This window comes from Oryzias latipes, chromosome 3 (assembly GCF_002234675.1).
Source record: "Oryzias latipes chromosome 3, ASM223467v1".
Classification (NCBI taxonomy): domain Eukaryota; kingdom Metazoa; phylum Chordata; class Actinopteri; order Beloniformes; family Adrianichthyidae; genus Oryzias; species Oryzias latipes.
In genome coordinates, this window is record NC_019861.2 from 12,981,664 (window position 1) to 12,996,933 (window position 15,270).

At 39.2% G+C, this 15,270-nt stretch overlaps 1 protein-coding gene across 3 annotated transcripts in view; it reads left to right on the plus strand.

Annotated features, from left to right (window-relative positions):
- The window catches only part of fbn1 (fibrillin 1), a 66,847-nt gene that overhangs the window by 17,633 nt on the left and 33,944 nt on the right, over positions 1-15,270 (plus strand). For all 3 annotated transcript variants that reach the window (XM_023953175.1, XM_023953173.1, XM_023953174.1), the window contains exons 8-32: positions 335-460; positions 1,196-1,321; positions 3,494-3,646; positions 3,752-3,958; positions 5,457-5,609; positions 5,681-5,800; positions 5,884-6,009; positions 6,276-6,398; positions 7,157-7,279; positions 7,650-7,802; positions 8,301-8,354; positions 8,468-8,593; positions 8,669-8,794; positions 8,897-9,016; positions 9,299-9,436; positions 9,577-9,627; positions 9,723-9,848; positions 9,931-10,158; positions 10,241-10,366; positions 11,290-11,418; positions 12,251-12,376; positions 13,208-13,333; positions 13,424-13,546; positions 14,025-14,150; positions 14,663-14,788. In XM_023953175.1, coding sequence (XP_023808943.1) covers positions 335-460; positions 1,196-1,321; positions 3,494-3,646; positions 3,752-3,958; positions 5,457-5,609; positions 5,681-5,800; positions 5,884-6,009; positions 6,276-6,398; positions 7,157-7,279; positions 7,650-7,802; positions 8,301-8,354; positions 8,468-8,593; positions 8,669-8,794; positions 8,897-9,016; positions 9,299-9,436; positions 9,577-9,627; positions 9,723-9,848; positions 9,931-10,158; positions 10,241-10,366; positions 11,290-11,418; positions 12,251-12,376; positions 13,208-13,333; positions 13,424-13,546; positions 14,025-14,150; positions 14,663-14,788 — 3,261 coding nt within the window. The remainder of the gene's footprint in view (positions 1-334; positions 461-1,195; positions 1,322-3,493; positions 3,647-3,751; positions 3,959-5,456; positions 5,610-5,680; positions 5,801-5,883; positions 6,010-6,275; positions 6,399-7,156; positions 7,280-7,649; positions 7,803-8,300; positions 8,355-8,467; positions 8,594-8,668; positions 8,795-8,896; positions 9,017-9,298; positions 9,437-9,576; positions 9,628-9,722; positions 9,849-9,930; positions 10,159-10,240; positions 10,367-11,289; positions 11,419-12,250; positions 12,377-13,207; positions 13,334-13,423; positions 13,547-14,024; positions 14,151-14,662; positions 14,789-15,270) is intronic.

The following is a 15,270-nucleotide window of genomic DNA, read 5'->3' on the forward strand; positions in this document are numbered from 1 at the left end:
GAATTATATTCAGTACACCTGAAAAACAAAAGTACTTCTAATTGGAAACGCAATTTTTTGATGTCATTGATTCCCTCTTTATCTTCTTAAATGATGTTAGTCATGCTGGACCTGTCTGGTTAAATGAATTGAAGTCTTTGCATCATGTTTTGACTTGTTATTTCCCCTAGTCTGGCTCCATTTTATTTTTCTTCTTGCAGGAGTCAGTCTCTCTGCACTCATGTAACATCATTTTCAAAGGAATCCTAGTTTTTAAGAAGTTTTCAAACTTGAAGAAAAGTGCAGATTTGTGTTTGTGTCAGCCTGTACTGACATAAATGTTGTACATTTTCAGATGTGGATGAGTGCCACGCCATTCCTGGCATCTGTCAAGGAGGGAACTGCATCAACACAGTGGGATCCTTTGAATGTAAATGCCCTGCTGGGCACAAGTTCAATGAGATCTCACAGAAATGTGAAGGTAAGAATTAAGCGAGCCAGCAACTATCACCGCCTGACTTTCCGTGTCAGTATGAATGACAGAGTACACCGAAGAATATCTTAAAAGCTCTAGCAAGTTCAGAGGGTTTGAAGCCACATCCGTCTCTTTGTGGTGCGCTTCACCTCTGTCATGGTTTTCTGATTATTACTTTGTGGCGGGAGGACCACACATAAGCCACTTCATGCGCTTCCCTTTAAAAAAAGTTTAATTAAACCAAAGCAGCCCTCTGTTTTCTCTCTTAAATGTGAGGTTTGAGGTTTGTTAAACTTTTATTTTCCTTCGTTAAGTTATAAACTCTTCAGTCAAGTTGCAAATAAAACAAAAAAAGTATACATTGTACAATGGGATTTTCTTTCAGCTTTTACTAATTTTTAATAGAAATTAACTGTTCTCACATATTTCTTAAACATTACCACAAAAATCGTTAAGTGTCTTGTTACCAATTTTACATTAACTTCAGTTTATTTTTTTACAAAAATTGAATACTTTTAAGCTGAAAATATTTGACCATAATAAAACATTTTTCAAAATAGTTTTTTGATCATTTAAGACATTAACCAGCATGTTTAGGTAAGTTAAAATAATTCAAATTTCATGCACAGTTTGAGTTTGTGTACGTAGGGTGCTTTACAAATAAATTGACCTTTTCTACATTTTGTTATGTTTTTCATCAAAAGTGATTTTGTTAACAATGCAGGCCTCCTTTCCCCCCAGATCTGGATGAGTGCTCAAACATCCCAGGTCTCTGTGGAGTGGGTGAATGCTCCAATACTGTTGGCAGCTATTTCTGCAAGTGTCCTCAGGGGTATTACACTTCTGTTGATGGATCTAGATGTATAGGTAAGTTGTGCTGATTGTTACTTTTTTGTTCCACTTGGATAAATGGAAAAGTAATCAAAGCTAAGAGGCAGCTTGTCCTTCTTCCCACATTTTTTTTGGTTCTTTCTATGTTTGGCAATCAAAGCAGATAAAGTCAAATTCCTCTCAGTGTTCCAGCTGGTAGAAATTAGGTCAGTAGTCACTTGCATGTTTGCAGTTCCAGAAAATTGAAATGACTTTTCTTTGAACTGAGGGGAACATGTGATGAAAGAAACTAAACAAACCCGTTTGGTCTCCAGTAAACATTTAATTTTAGAAGAAAGGAAGTTTGTGTGGATCTGCGCTTCAGCCTGCATGAACAGGGATCGTCATCGTGATTACCCAAAAGCAGCCACAGAGCTTCTTTGTCTAGTTAAATGTTACCAGGATCAGGGAAGGAATGGATGTTATTAATAAACATTCAGTTTCACATTCTTGCATGAATGGATGCACCAACATATCCAGACTTATGTGTTGGAGGAATGTGACATGTTTTGTGCCAGAAAGTATTGCAGCAAACAATCAAGTCCATTTTTATCACCCAAAAACGGACAGTCTAGACTTCGTAAGGGGCAAACTTAATTTTGATTTACCTTTTTCCATCAGTCAGTTTGCCCGAAAGGATGTCAGAGATCTGAATACAATTACATATATTGTCTGTGTGTAAATTACAACATAATTTATTATTTAGTAGAAAGGCACTTGAGTACAGTTCCCTTCTATTTTGGTTCTATTTGTTCTTTTCATGAAGAGTTCCACATTGCATTGACATATTCAATTTACAACATAAGTCCAGCCATCTTTATGACAGGGAAGGAGCAGTGAGAAGAATGACAGTCTTATTTTATTCCTTTCCCCTATATCAAATCCTAAAGAAAAAAAATTAAAAAGGCAATCCTATATGGCCTATATGTACCACACACAACACTAACCATGCATACCATATTCCTCAAGTTTCTTCTTTACAACCATTTTCTCAAATAAAAGTTTATTGGAACAACTTTTCAGAACCTTCTGTTAAGAATTCCAAACTTTTCACCCTGACAATAGAAAAATCTTTGCTTTAGAGTAGTATAAGCAGCTTGAAACCTAAAATCATATTTCCTCCTGTGATTTTTATCTTCCGAAGTAAAAACAAATAACTTTTGTTAACTTGCTGGCACCTCTCTATTCTTATTTTTAAACATACCTAGTAACGTTTGCTCTTTCACAACATATTCTAATTTTAAAAATCCTGAATTATTAAACAATACATTTGAATGTTCCCTATATCCATGTATTATTTTAATAACCTTTTTCTGCAGTAATTGTAACAATATGGAATAGGTTTTATATTTATTGCCCCACACTTCAATACTTCAGAACGTAAAACAAGGTAACAACATTAAACATTATAACATTCTCAGCACATTACAGGGTAACTAATACCTAACATTATTCAAAATAGCAATAGCAAAACCCAGAAATTTAGTATTTTCCTAATTAAATTAAAGCTTATTACAGGCCATTATATTTACATTTAATCATTGCAAATATTGATATCTTTTATTAAATTTTTACATTTTTTCCTGCACAATTTTTTTTGTGTCATGTGTTCAATACATTTAAGCATGTCACAAATGTTGTTTTTATATATATAAGAGAAAAAGAATAGAACCCAAGATTGACGCGTTTGGAAGTCCACATTCAACATTCATGCATTTTGAGACGTGACCTGCAAATTGTCCACATTGTTGTCTTTTATGTAAGTAACCAGTTGAGGGCCACTACTCTTAATCCAAACAGACATAACTTTGAAATTGAAATAGAAGGATCAACAGTATCCAATTTCTCTTTAAAATCAATAAATTCCCCTATTAAATATTTCTTTTCATTATTTGCTGTTGAAATATCTTCTAATATTTTCATCATTGCCAGAGCTGTAGATGTAGATGGAAGCTGTGCAGGTAGGAAGAAAAAAAAGACAAGTTCTCACCTTTATATGAAATATTTCATCTTCAAATGGCTTTCATTTTCCCAAGGATGGACTCTCTGCAGGGGCAACACATTCTTTCTGATTTAACTCTTGACAGTTTGGTGAACATTGGAACTGCATGAGCCATTCTTTGTAAAAGCTTTTTCAAAACGGATTCTATTCTGCGTTCTTTCCCACAGACGGCCGTGGCGGATACTGCTACGCCAGCCTACTGAATGGGCGCTGTGCCAACCAGAATTCTCAGCTGCTGACTAAAATGCAGTGTTGTTGCGACAGTGGACGTTGCTGGTCTGACGGCTCTACCCCTGAGATGTGCCCCATTCGTGGAACAGGTGGAGTGGCTCACCGTCACATAGTTTTAGATTTTCTGTTCTCATGAGTCTCCATGTCTCAACGCCGAGCTCACGTTCCATTGTTTATTGATGTGCTTGTGTCAGAGGCATACCAGAGGCTGTGCATTCAGATACCTGATAACGATGAAGCAGTTGTGTTCCCTGGTCGTGGTCCAAGGCCGGAAGTGCCCAATATCTATCCGGTTCCTCGTCCAGATCGGCCAGAGATTTATGGACCCCCTCCAATCCCGGAGAGGGAACGGATCCCTGATTATATTCCTGAGCAAACTCCTATACAGCCACCCCCACACGGTATCCCACTTCCTACTACTTCTGTTTGGTTGAAACATTCCTGCCAATAAAACGTCAACTATAATTTGAACTCATAGTTTACTATCTAAGTTTTATAGTCAAACAAATTTGTTCTTACTGTCTGAAGTTATTCTCTTTCACTTTTGAGTGTTTTCATAAAAATGACATGACATAAAACTTTAGTCTTCACAAGATTTAAGAAATGGAAAATATCAGAGAAGCAGCAAAACTACACCTACTATACTTTAATAAGAATTTAACATTGTTACTTGATTAGTTTATTATACTATCTTTATTAATAAAGAAAATTGTTAGTAGTTCACAGATTTGGAATCTTTTTGTGGTGTATGTTGACACAGTTAAAAAAGAAAAGTCCTTTGTACTTAATTATTGAGGACATGCTGTAAAGCCATTTAAAAGAAAGTTGGAGTTCACCTTTGTGAATGGAGAAATTCTTGAAGTACTTTAAGTTTGTCACATGGCAGGTTAGTTTTTTATTTGGCAAAGTTGTATCTAAAAAATCCTAAGACTTCTGGTACAGTGCATCCCAAAAGAAGGAGACCAAAGCAAAGATTAAGGTTTTGAGAAAAACTAAACATCCTAATGACTCAACAACTTTATCAGAGCAGCTTTCTCGTCAAAATTGTCAAACGCAGTTTTAAAGTCCCACTCCAATCAATCTATTATAAAACATTCCTTAGTGATGTTTTGATTATGATTATGCCGTTTTTAGCTTAAATCAAAATAAATGTGTAGTTTTGTGGGAAATAGTTTCTGCAGAGCGCCAGTACTTCATTAGAAATTTGTCTCTGAGTTTGTGGGCAAAACTGTTCATGCAGAATAACTCTTCCCCACTTCCCATCATCCATCTATTTACACTGTCTCCTGCTGTCTTACAGCCCCTCACAACCATAACTTAACATTACCAGCACAGCAAAAATGGCGAGCAATATTGGAGCTGTTCCGCTGTACAGTTTTGAGCCAGATACCAGCTGTACATGGGATCATGGTACAAACATGTACATGTATCTAGTCATTAACAAGCAACGGAATGGAGCATTAAATTATGTTTAGAAATGCAATTTTAGGGTTCATTTTCATTGTATATGTCCATTATTAGAAATATACTACAAGAACATGTTAAAAACACCAAAACACAATTTTCATTGGAGTTGGTCTTTAAAAACGTTATTAAGGCTTGCTTTGCTGACTGGCTTTCAGCCACAGAGACAACCATGAACCCCACTGGTCAGTATTGCAAAACCAAATGTAAAGCCACCTTTTTGTCATTGGAGTATTAATTGTGGTCAATAAAACAAGTACATCCCAAACTAGAATAAAAATAGAATGCAGTTCCAATTGCAAAAAAAATAAATAAATAAATAAAAGAGTCCTAATTGTAGAATCTTTCTATTGCAAAAAAGCCAAAATTCTCAAAAAATGTGTCTTTTGCCTAAATATATTTTTCTTAACTAATGTTTGTTCGTTTTTTTATTAGTTCCTACTATAATCCAAACACAAAATATAAGCAACCCATGCCAGTTCTACCGAAACCTCTGCCTGAATGGCAGGTGTGTCCCATTGCCGGGAGGCACATATCGCTGTGAGTGCAACATGGGCTTCAAGTTGGATAGAAGGGGCGAATGCATTGGTAAGTTTGACAGATTTTAGAGGCTACATTCTGGTGGTTTATGTCATAAAACATCTCGTTTTGCTCTCCAGATGATGATGAGTGTGAGAGAAACCCATGTGCACATGGAGAATGTGTGAACACCCCTGGGTCTTACATCTGTCAATGTCCTGCCGGCTTCCAGTCAACTGCGACCAGGACGGAGTGCCGGGGTAACACCCCCACACGCCCAAACATGATTTAAGGAAGGCACAGAATGTGTGCTTAGTGTCCTTTGTGGTTTGGTTCCCATCAGATCTGGATGAGTGTGTGGCCAATGGTCGGATCTGCAACAACGGCCGCTGTGTGAACACTGAGGGGAGCTTCCACTGTGTCTGCAATGCTGGGTTTGAAATTACAGCAGATGGAAAAAATTGTCAAGGTTTGTCAAATAAAAACCTCTGCGCAGAACGTTAAACACATGCAAGCCTTTAAATGATCAAACTTTCTTTTGTGTTGCATCTCCAAATATGTAGTTGACAACACATTAATACAAGCTTCTTATATTGTCATGCATTTCTGAAGCTGATATATCAACTTTTTATTATTTTTAATCAACCCAGTAATAATCTTTGATAGTCTAACATAAAGTACACTTATAGAGCTGTTTTTGATTCACACCCATTAATTTGATTCTCTTCATTTCAGACCAGGACGAGTGTCTGATCAGAAACATGTGCCTCAATGGACTGTGCATAAATGAAGATGGCAGCTTTAAATGCATCTGTAAATCTGGATTCCTGCTTGACACCAGTGGACGCATGTGTGTAGGTGCGTTGGTTGAACGTTGACTACTGTATGGTCACTTTTCTCTTGTACCAGCATTTCTGTTTAGTAGACCAAAACACGCAGGGTAAAAATCCCCCAAAAGCCTTGGAAAAATCCCCCAGCATCCTGGAAGGTAATCAGGATTGGTTGATAGTCAGGGTCTGCCTTTTTTTTTTTTAATTCAAACAGACGGCCTTTGCCAAAGCTGTCTTGTGCAAAACAAGCCATGTTGCCCCATCCTGAGATTAGCAAATCACGCTATAAAGCCAACAATTGATCTGTACGTTTGTTGCACTCAAACTCATTGTTCAAAGCGTTGGAATCAAATGCAGATTAAATCAGTGAAAGTTAAATGCCTGTTTGTGCAGACGTTTAATCTCAGAGACACTGACCTGGTTTAGTCATGTGAAAATAAATAAATTGTAGACTAGGGTGTGGGCGAAGTGTGCTTATGTATGCAGACTTTAATGAAATGTGTAGTCTAAAGAGGCCCTGGGGCCTCATTGTCTCTCCAAAGTGTGGCTGCTCCCCATCACACCCAAATAAAGCTCTTGCACACACAAACACACATACAGGGTAGTGCACGCATGACTCAATTACTGTTTGATTGATGTCATTATCAAGATTCTTGCAAAACTGTGAGGCGATGAAGTTTAGATAGGAAAATGTTTATTTTGTTGAGATCACAGAGGTGAATGTGGGCTGCAGTTTGGCTGACTCCAGCCTTCTCCTTTAAATTTTAAATTTGCGTTTGGTTGCAGACATCGATGAGTGCGAGACCCCAGGCATGTGTATGAACGGACACTGCGTCAACACAGAGGGCTCGTTCCGCTGCGAGTGTATGGCCGGGATGGCGGTGGGCCTGGATGGACGAGTCTGTGTTGGTAAATTTAAGGGAAAAAAAGTTTTTTTTGTAAAGCATCCTTCAAACTTAAAAGCAATCATTCAGCTAATCCTTGTTTTAGATTTCATTTTGTTCAACACCTCCATGTAGCTCATGGAAGCAAAATCTGATGTTTTTTTGTTTGATATCGGAAATACTGCAGTTCTTTAAATGACTTCCTGCTTAGATAAGATCACTATGGTTGAGCCTACATTTCTTTAATAAATCATGGCTTGTTAAGGTGGAAAGATTTGTTTTTGCAAATGTTGTTGCTTACTGAAAATCATGGCTTTGTAACTGTTAATTTGAATTTAAACTTTTCAGTTTTTATCCCATTTTTACACTCTTTTTTTCTTTTCTTCCTTGAACAGACACACATATGCGGAGTACTTGTTATGGCGGCTACAATCGAGGGCAGTGTGTTAGGCCTTTGTTTGGAGTTGTGACCAAGTCAGAGTGCTGCTGTGCAAGCACAGAGTATGCCTACGGAGAGCCCTGCCAGCCCTGCCCCCGAGAAAGCTCGGGTACGGATGTTCAAGCCGCTCCAGCATTCACGCACCAAACGTGACACACAATTCCAGTCAACAATAGCTTGTTTTATTCAAAACACACCTGTTAAAGCCAAAGTCCTTCAGTTTAACAGCCCCATTATTTCAGAATACCTGAGTGGATTTCTTAATTGACAGAACATCAGTCATGAAGTCAAGCTGTTTGGCCTCAGACTCCCATGTTTTAGACTTGAACACATCCACCCAAATGAAGACTTTAAAGCCATTCATTTACTTTTCATTACTCCTGCCAGTTAAATTCTCTGTATCAAAAGAACTGCACCACATTAGGAGATGGTTTTATACATCTAGGCTCAACGAGAAAACCTTTCACTGGGTAATGACATGGTATAAAAAAAGCTGGTTTTAGCCTTTTTCTTTTTTTTTTACTTTTCTGAACTTTTCTCATAGATAATACTGCTGTTTCCATTTTTATCAGCAAAGCTGATTTGTTTTTGTGTGTTTTTATTGCAGCTGAGTTCCAGGCTCTGTGCCCCAGTGGCTCTGGCACAGCCGGCGATGGAAGAGGTAATGACAAGTTTGGCCATGTGTGCTCCAGTGGTTTTTAATGTATAGTAATGGAGTGACCAAGCCGTGCTGTTTAAGCTCATGTGCTCATAAAGTTCCTTCTGCTTTCTCAGACATTAATGAATGTGCCCTGGACCCTGACATTTGCCAGAATGGAGTGTGTGAGAACATGCAGCGCACATACAAATGCACCTGCAACACAGGCTTTGAGGTGGACCTCTCAGGAAGAAACTGTGTTGGTAGGTGACATGTTTCTTTAGAACTTTTGTATGACCGTCCATAATCATTTCATCTTTTTGTTTTTGTCTTTTCAGACATTAATGAGTGTATGATGAACAGCCTGCTCTGTGACAACGGTCTGTGCAGGAACACGCCGGGAAGCTTCACCTGCCAGTGCTTCAAAGGATTCCGATTTGATCCGGAAACGGACGTCTGCGAGGGTCAGGACATCGCCCTTTCTTTATTTTGTCTTATGGTGATGCTTTATCCACATAACACTAACAAATTCGGGAGACTGAAGTCTGTATTTTTCTGCTCCATAGATATAAATGAATGTGAGTCAAACCCTTGCATCAACGGGGACTGCGTGAACAGCCAAGGCTCCTTTGTGTGTACTTGTTCAGCAGCCAGTTCTTTAGACAGCACTGGATTAGAGTGCATAGGTAAGGAAATGTTAACATCAGCTACGTATAAACTGGAAATTTTTTGGAATGAAATGTGCTAAATAGATGAAAGAAGAAAAAAACTTCTTAACTTGAGTTTCTTTTCATCTACATGTTGACAACTATTGATCCCAGACTGTTATTCTAAAAAAATAAAATAAAATAATAATCTGGTCTTATAAACGGTTCCGGTATTTAACGTCATGCAGACATGCTGTCAGAGCAAAACCAGCCACATTACATCATCAGTGTGTTGTATGTCCAATAACTCCTGTTAAACAGAGACAGTAAAGAGCACCTGCTGGCTAAAGATGGTGAATAATCGCTGTGAGGTCAACATCAATGGAGCCACGCTCAAGTCTCACTGCTGCGCCACACTGGGAGAAGCCTGGAACAGTCCGTGCGCCAAATGTGAAAAAGGTGACTGCCAATTTGTCCTCATAAAGACAAAAAAACCAAAGTGATGTTTTACAACTATTTTTAAAACATTGCTTTTTCTGTCTGTTTTTCTAAAAAAAAATCCAGCTGAGATTTTCTTTTTTTAAACTTTTTGTATCTAGATCCAATCTGTGGTAAAGGTTTTGCTAGAGTCAAAGGAAATGTCTGTGAGGGTAAGAGCTGTTTTGAGATTATCTTGATGCAAAGATTTCTTCTTTTCCTGTAAACGTTTTTTAGAACAAAAATATTCTGCTTCTCTCCGCCTCAGATGTGGACGAGTGTCAGGTGTTTCCCGGAGTTTGCATCAATGGCAAGTGTGTAAACACACAAGGTTCCTTTTTCTGCCAGTGCCCCCCTGGGATGACCGTTGATGTCAGCGGAAGAACTTGCATTGGTAGATATTCCAGTCTTTTAGAACACTGCTAAATCAGTGGTACCATTCACATAAACGGCGCGTATCCTGTTTTTACATGCAGACCTGCGCACAGAGCATTGTTATCTGACCCATGACGATGAGCGCTGTGGAACACCCATACCAGGGAGGCACCGTGTGGACGCCTGCTGCTGCTCAGTTGGAGTTGCCTGGGGTCCCGAGTGTGATGAATGTCCAGAAAATGGCACTCCGGAATTTGCCCAGCTTTGCCCACGTGGCCCAGGCTTCTCACACAGGGGGGACTTCATCAACGGCAGACCTTTCCTCAAAGGTAGTGCTTTACAGTGCACAGCATAGAGTGTATTGTTGCAGCATCTGCTCTCACACGGGTTTATCTCTGCTCTAAACCTTAGACATAAATGAATGCAGGATGATCAACACCCTGTGCTCCAATGGGAGGTGCCGGAACACCATTGGCAGCTTCCGATGTCGCTGCGACAATGGTTTCGCTCTGGATGCAGATGAGAGGAACTGTACTGGTGAGACAGAAGTGTTTGCGTCTTCATATTGTATGATGCTATGTCTATATATATATTTTTTATCTTTTTACAAGGTGTTCCTCATGACTCTTGGAAAATATAATAAAATCAGTTGATTACACAAGTTAAACTATCAGTTCAATATGTGTAGTAATGACTGATAAATCATTTTCTATTGCCGGCTGAATTTTGACAATTAAATGTTTAGTTCACAAAAATATACATGTATACATGAAACAGATAGGATTTTTTGCTTGTAACACTGCTACATCGTCTTTTCCCAAGTGCAGCCACCCGTCATCAGTTACAAATGTACAGCTCTCTCCACCAACTCTAATTATAGTAAAGTGGTGTAAAGCCCTTGCATACATTCAGTTCATTCAGTCTAATGGGAGTCTGACTGTTTTGGATTTGCTGGAGCTGCTCCCACGTTGTCTGGTTAGCTGCATTATGGCCTGGCAGAAATGTGCACACATATCTGAAGGTTTAAATTGCATTACAGTTTATTTATTGAGAAATGTTTTATAGGCTCTGGGTAAGAAAATTACACCTGGGACCTTTTAACCTCATACCACTGAGATTCCAGCCTGACGTCTTTGTGTTAAATGTTTCAGAATGTGGCTTACAACTGAATGGAGGCCAGGTCTTAAGTTTTAGACTGGTGGAATCTGCTTGAGGAGCCACTTAATCTCCACTCAGTCTCATTTTTATAGTCCTTCTTTCATGTTGTAGTCTCTACCCAAATACTTTGTGCGTTCACGCTCTGCTTGCTATGCCAATTAAACTTTAAATATAAGCCTCTCGGATTGTTTGCTTCTTATCTTAACTATTGTGTCAATAAATCTTTCTTTTGTTTTTCTGTAGTTGATGATGTTCTAGAGGTTTAAAGTTGTCACCTTGGATTGTTTGCACTTCCTTCCTAGACATTGACGAGTGCCGCATCTCTCCGGACCTGTGCGGACAGGGCACGTGTGTCAACACACCAGGAGATTTCGAGTGCAATTGCTTCGAAGGTTTCGAGAGTGGTTTCATGATGATGAAAAACTGCATGGGTGAGTAATGACTCACACTCATACATCTGGAGAGGCTGAATATACAAGAAGCCATCCCACACGCTTTAGGTACAGACAGTTTGATGTCTTTGAAAAGTTTCTGAGGGTATGACCGGGAGGGGCAGAAGCATATTTTTGCCAGTTTAGGTCTTCTCATAGAAGGAGAGTCTGTCACACAACCCCTGTCTCGAATCATAGCCTCCCCCTCCACTCTCCCTGTTGAGGTATAAACTCTGAGTGAGGTGCTTAGACATGGGACCAGCTCTAAAAGTGGAGGATGTGATCTAATATTTGTATGCTGTGGCAGTTTGTTTTTTTAAATAGTCGTGTGTGTGAGTGTATGTGTGTGTGCTGTTTGAAAGCGCTCAAAATGACCAGTCCACCAGGCACAAAAGCTCATAAAACTGGTCTGCTTTTATGATAATGTTAAAGATAATTGTCCTTTATTCCGTCTGCATATGCAGCCAGTCAGCTGGCATTCAAAAGCACTTTTATATGCAACTATTACACTAAATGTTTAACCTTCTGTGGAAAAGCTCTGTTTGTCGTCTGGTCTTATTTGAATGCATTCTTAAAAATAATTCTCGGTGTCAACACAACTCAGTCGTGATATTTAAGCGACTCCAATAAGCAATTATAACATTTACTTGCCTGATTATGTGATGATGTCAGAAGAATGATTTTTCCTCTACTTCTTTAGATGAGAAAACAGACGCTATTCCCGCATTTCCTCGTGCAGTCCTTTTACTGAATGTTTCATGAGCCTGTTTTTGTGTAATCCACGCCTGACATTATCTGTTGCCATGTCTCGTGTGTTTTCTTCCCTTGTCAGACATCGATGAATGTGAGAGGAACCCTCAGTTGTGTCGTGGAGGTGAATGTGTAAACACGGAAGGCAGCTTTCAGTGCATTTGCCCCCCAGGACATGAGATCACCCCTGATGGGTCAGCCTGTCAAGGTTAGAATCCATGCATTTTACTTTAATCTTGGGTTTTCTCTTCTTCCTTAACTATTTATGTGGGAACTGTCTAAGATTCAAAAGGTGCAAAATATATTTGGGAAAAAAAGCAATGTTTGTTATAATTTTTGCTTTTTCACTTACATAGGTTCTTTTAGAGTATCTAAAACCTTGAAAAATGAAGTACTTTAGAAACCAAAACACTTTAGTCAAGCATAGTTGACTTGATGAATGTTTCTTTACCTTAGTCTACTTGAACAATTTTCCTTGTGATCACAATATCCTTTAAAATAATTCAAATTTTTTACGTGCATGCTACATAAAATTGCTGACACTTTACTCCCCATCTCTGTGGTGGACACTTGCTATTTTCAGCAGAGGAAACTGGCATCCTCCCTTTTTATCAATTGGATGAGGAATGTTATTATCACGCTCTTTTCTCAAAGGGTGGATTTTTGCAGCCGGGTATTGACCTCTTATGTCCGCCGCTCCAATGCTGCAGTGAGACTCCGGACCTATGCAAGCTTCAGTAGCATCCCAATGTTCCAGTTAAACACAGAATCTTGTTCCTAAATTCAGACTTTACTAAGATTGTTCACCCCAGCTGCGACTTTTAACATCAGCATATTTCTTTCAATTCACTTTCAATGTTCCATATTCTATGCTATTGAGTGAATTGCATTGGGTTTTTGCACTGTTAGTTTTTGCCTTTTCCATTGCTTTTTTTTCCTTAAGTGCAGTTTTTCTACAATTGATCTCCCTGTTCTTCCTACAAAGATACTTTATGTATATGTGGACCACATTTGATAATCTTGTTTTTTTCTGTCACAGACATCAATGAATGTGACTTGAGCGACAGGCTGTGCAGGAATGGTCAGTGTGTCAACATGGTTGGGAGCTATTACTGCAACTGTAACACAGGATACAAATCTACCGAGGATTTGGTGAATTGTGTTGGTACGTCCATAACTTGCAACAGTTTTTTGGAAAACAGAATGGGTTTTCTGCTATTCTAACATATCTCACTACTTTTTTGTGCCTTCTCAGACATCGATGAGTGTACGATTGAGAATGGTGGATGTGAGACTTTTTGCACCAACTCAGAGGGCAGCTATGAGTGCAGCTGCCACAACGGATATGCTTTGATGCCTGATCAAAGAAGCTGCATTGGTGAGAAACTTTGGTTCTTCCATTTATTTGTGAATTTACTTTCCTATCTCAGGATCATTTTCTGTGGTTGGCACGCTGCTGCCTAAGTTTGCCAGTATTATCAACATTTAGTCTTGTCCTGCATCATTTTAGCATCAATAGTAGAAAAAAAAGCATTCTGAAAATGTGTGCAGGAAACTTAAAATTCTGTTTTCTAGTTCCCTTTCTTTTCTTTTTACTTTAAAATGATGACAGACTATTATTGATATTTATTTTAAAGTTCCGGTAAAGCTTTTCAATTTTCATGTTCTGTTCTGACTCTAAGTTTAATCAGAGGACTCGGAAACAAGTCAAAATATTACAGACAATTGGAGGGAAATCTATTTTGTAAAATTACTTTAGAGGAAGGTCTAGTAATTTAATGCCCAATGTAGACAGGAATATATTGTTGTGATCTTCTTTGCCTTCACCTTTTTCTATATCTGTCTATTAAATATAGATATTGATGAATGTGAGGAGAACCCAAGCACCTGCGATGGGGGCCAGTGCACCAACATCCCAGGGACTTACCAATGCCTGTGCTTTGACGGCTTCATGTCATCTGAGGATATGAAGTCGTGCCTGGGTAACGGATGCACATTTTTTAATGTTCAGAATTAAACTCTGCAGGGCTGCCCTTATTAAAACCAGGAGGTTTGATTTACCCCCTCCGAACACGCAACACACACAACGCATAATGAATGTCTTTAAGGTTATCCAAGATATGAGTCACGAGAATGCGGTTTAATGACTCAGATCTGTGAGCCTGAGCCCAAGAGTGGGGAGTCATGTTGTTGATTTATAAGATAGTGAACGTTGTGTTCGTCGGGCTGAGCAGGGAGGAATGTGTGACATTTAGACGTCTAGTTCTACGGAGTTAAGAAAAACCTGACATGGTTGATGTAAGATTGCCTGAATGGAGCTGCACAAACACTCAATTCTTGCCGTATTTATTCACAATAAAGGCATTTTATAGCTGGGCTATAGTTCATGATATATTTTTTTAGAGGGGTGTTTTCTGACGTCAAGCTTTTTGAAATTGGCCAGCCAAGTCAACAAGAGCTTAAATCATCTGCCTGTTTCCTCTTCTTTGTCTAGATGTGGATGAGTGTGAGTTGAACTCAAACATCTGTCTGAGTGGGAACTGCGAGAACACCAAGGGTTCCTTCATCTGCCACTGTGACCTGGGCTACTCTGTGCGTAAGGGAACCACAGGCTGCACAGGTGAGTCAGACGGCCGTCATTGTGTCATGCAGTAGCTGGAATTTCCTGCTTCTTATTCAGTAAGCACAGTGTGCTGTCCAGTCGCATTACTTAAAAAAGAGCGACTCTGACATCACTCACGAGCACCTGTGTGACACCATCATGGCACTGCTCACAGATATCGTCCACAACGGGAGCACCACCTGTCATCACATGTTCACATTGCAAAGCACCTTTGTTTATTCCTGCACTGCTCTTTCATTATGATCAGCTAAACATTACGTGATGGTTGGAAACTCTCTGCGGCACGTAATCACCTGAATGAGCTCCAGAACACATAAATACAAAAATCCATCCGGCTGCTGGAGTCTTTTGCTCATTTGCACTCGCTTGTCATCTTGTGGGAATTAGGTCTGATTTATAACACCTCTTATTTTGCAATTAAGGGCTAGCTGGAAGTTTAGTCAGCAATGCTATCTGGCCTTGCTTTGAAAATGAGTCAG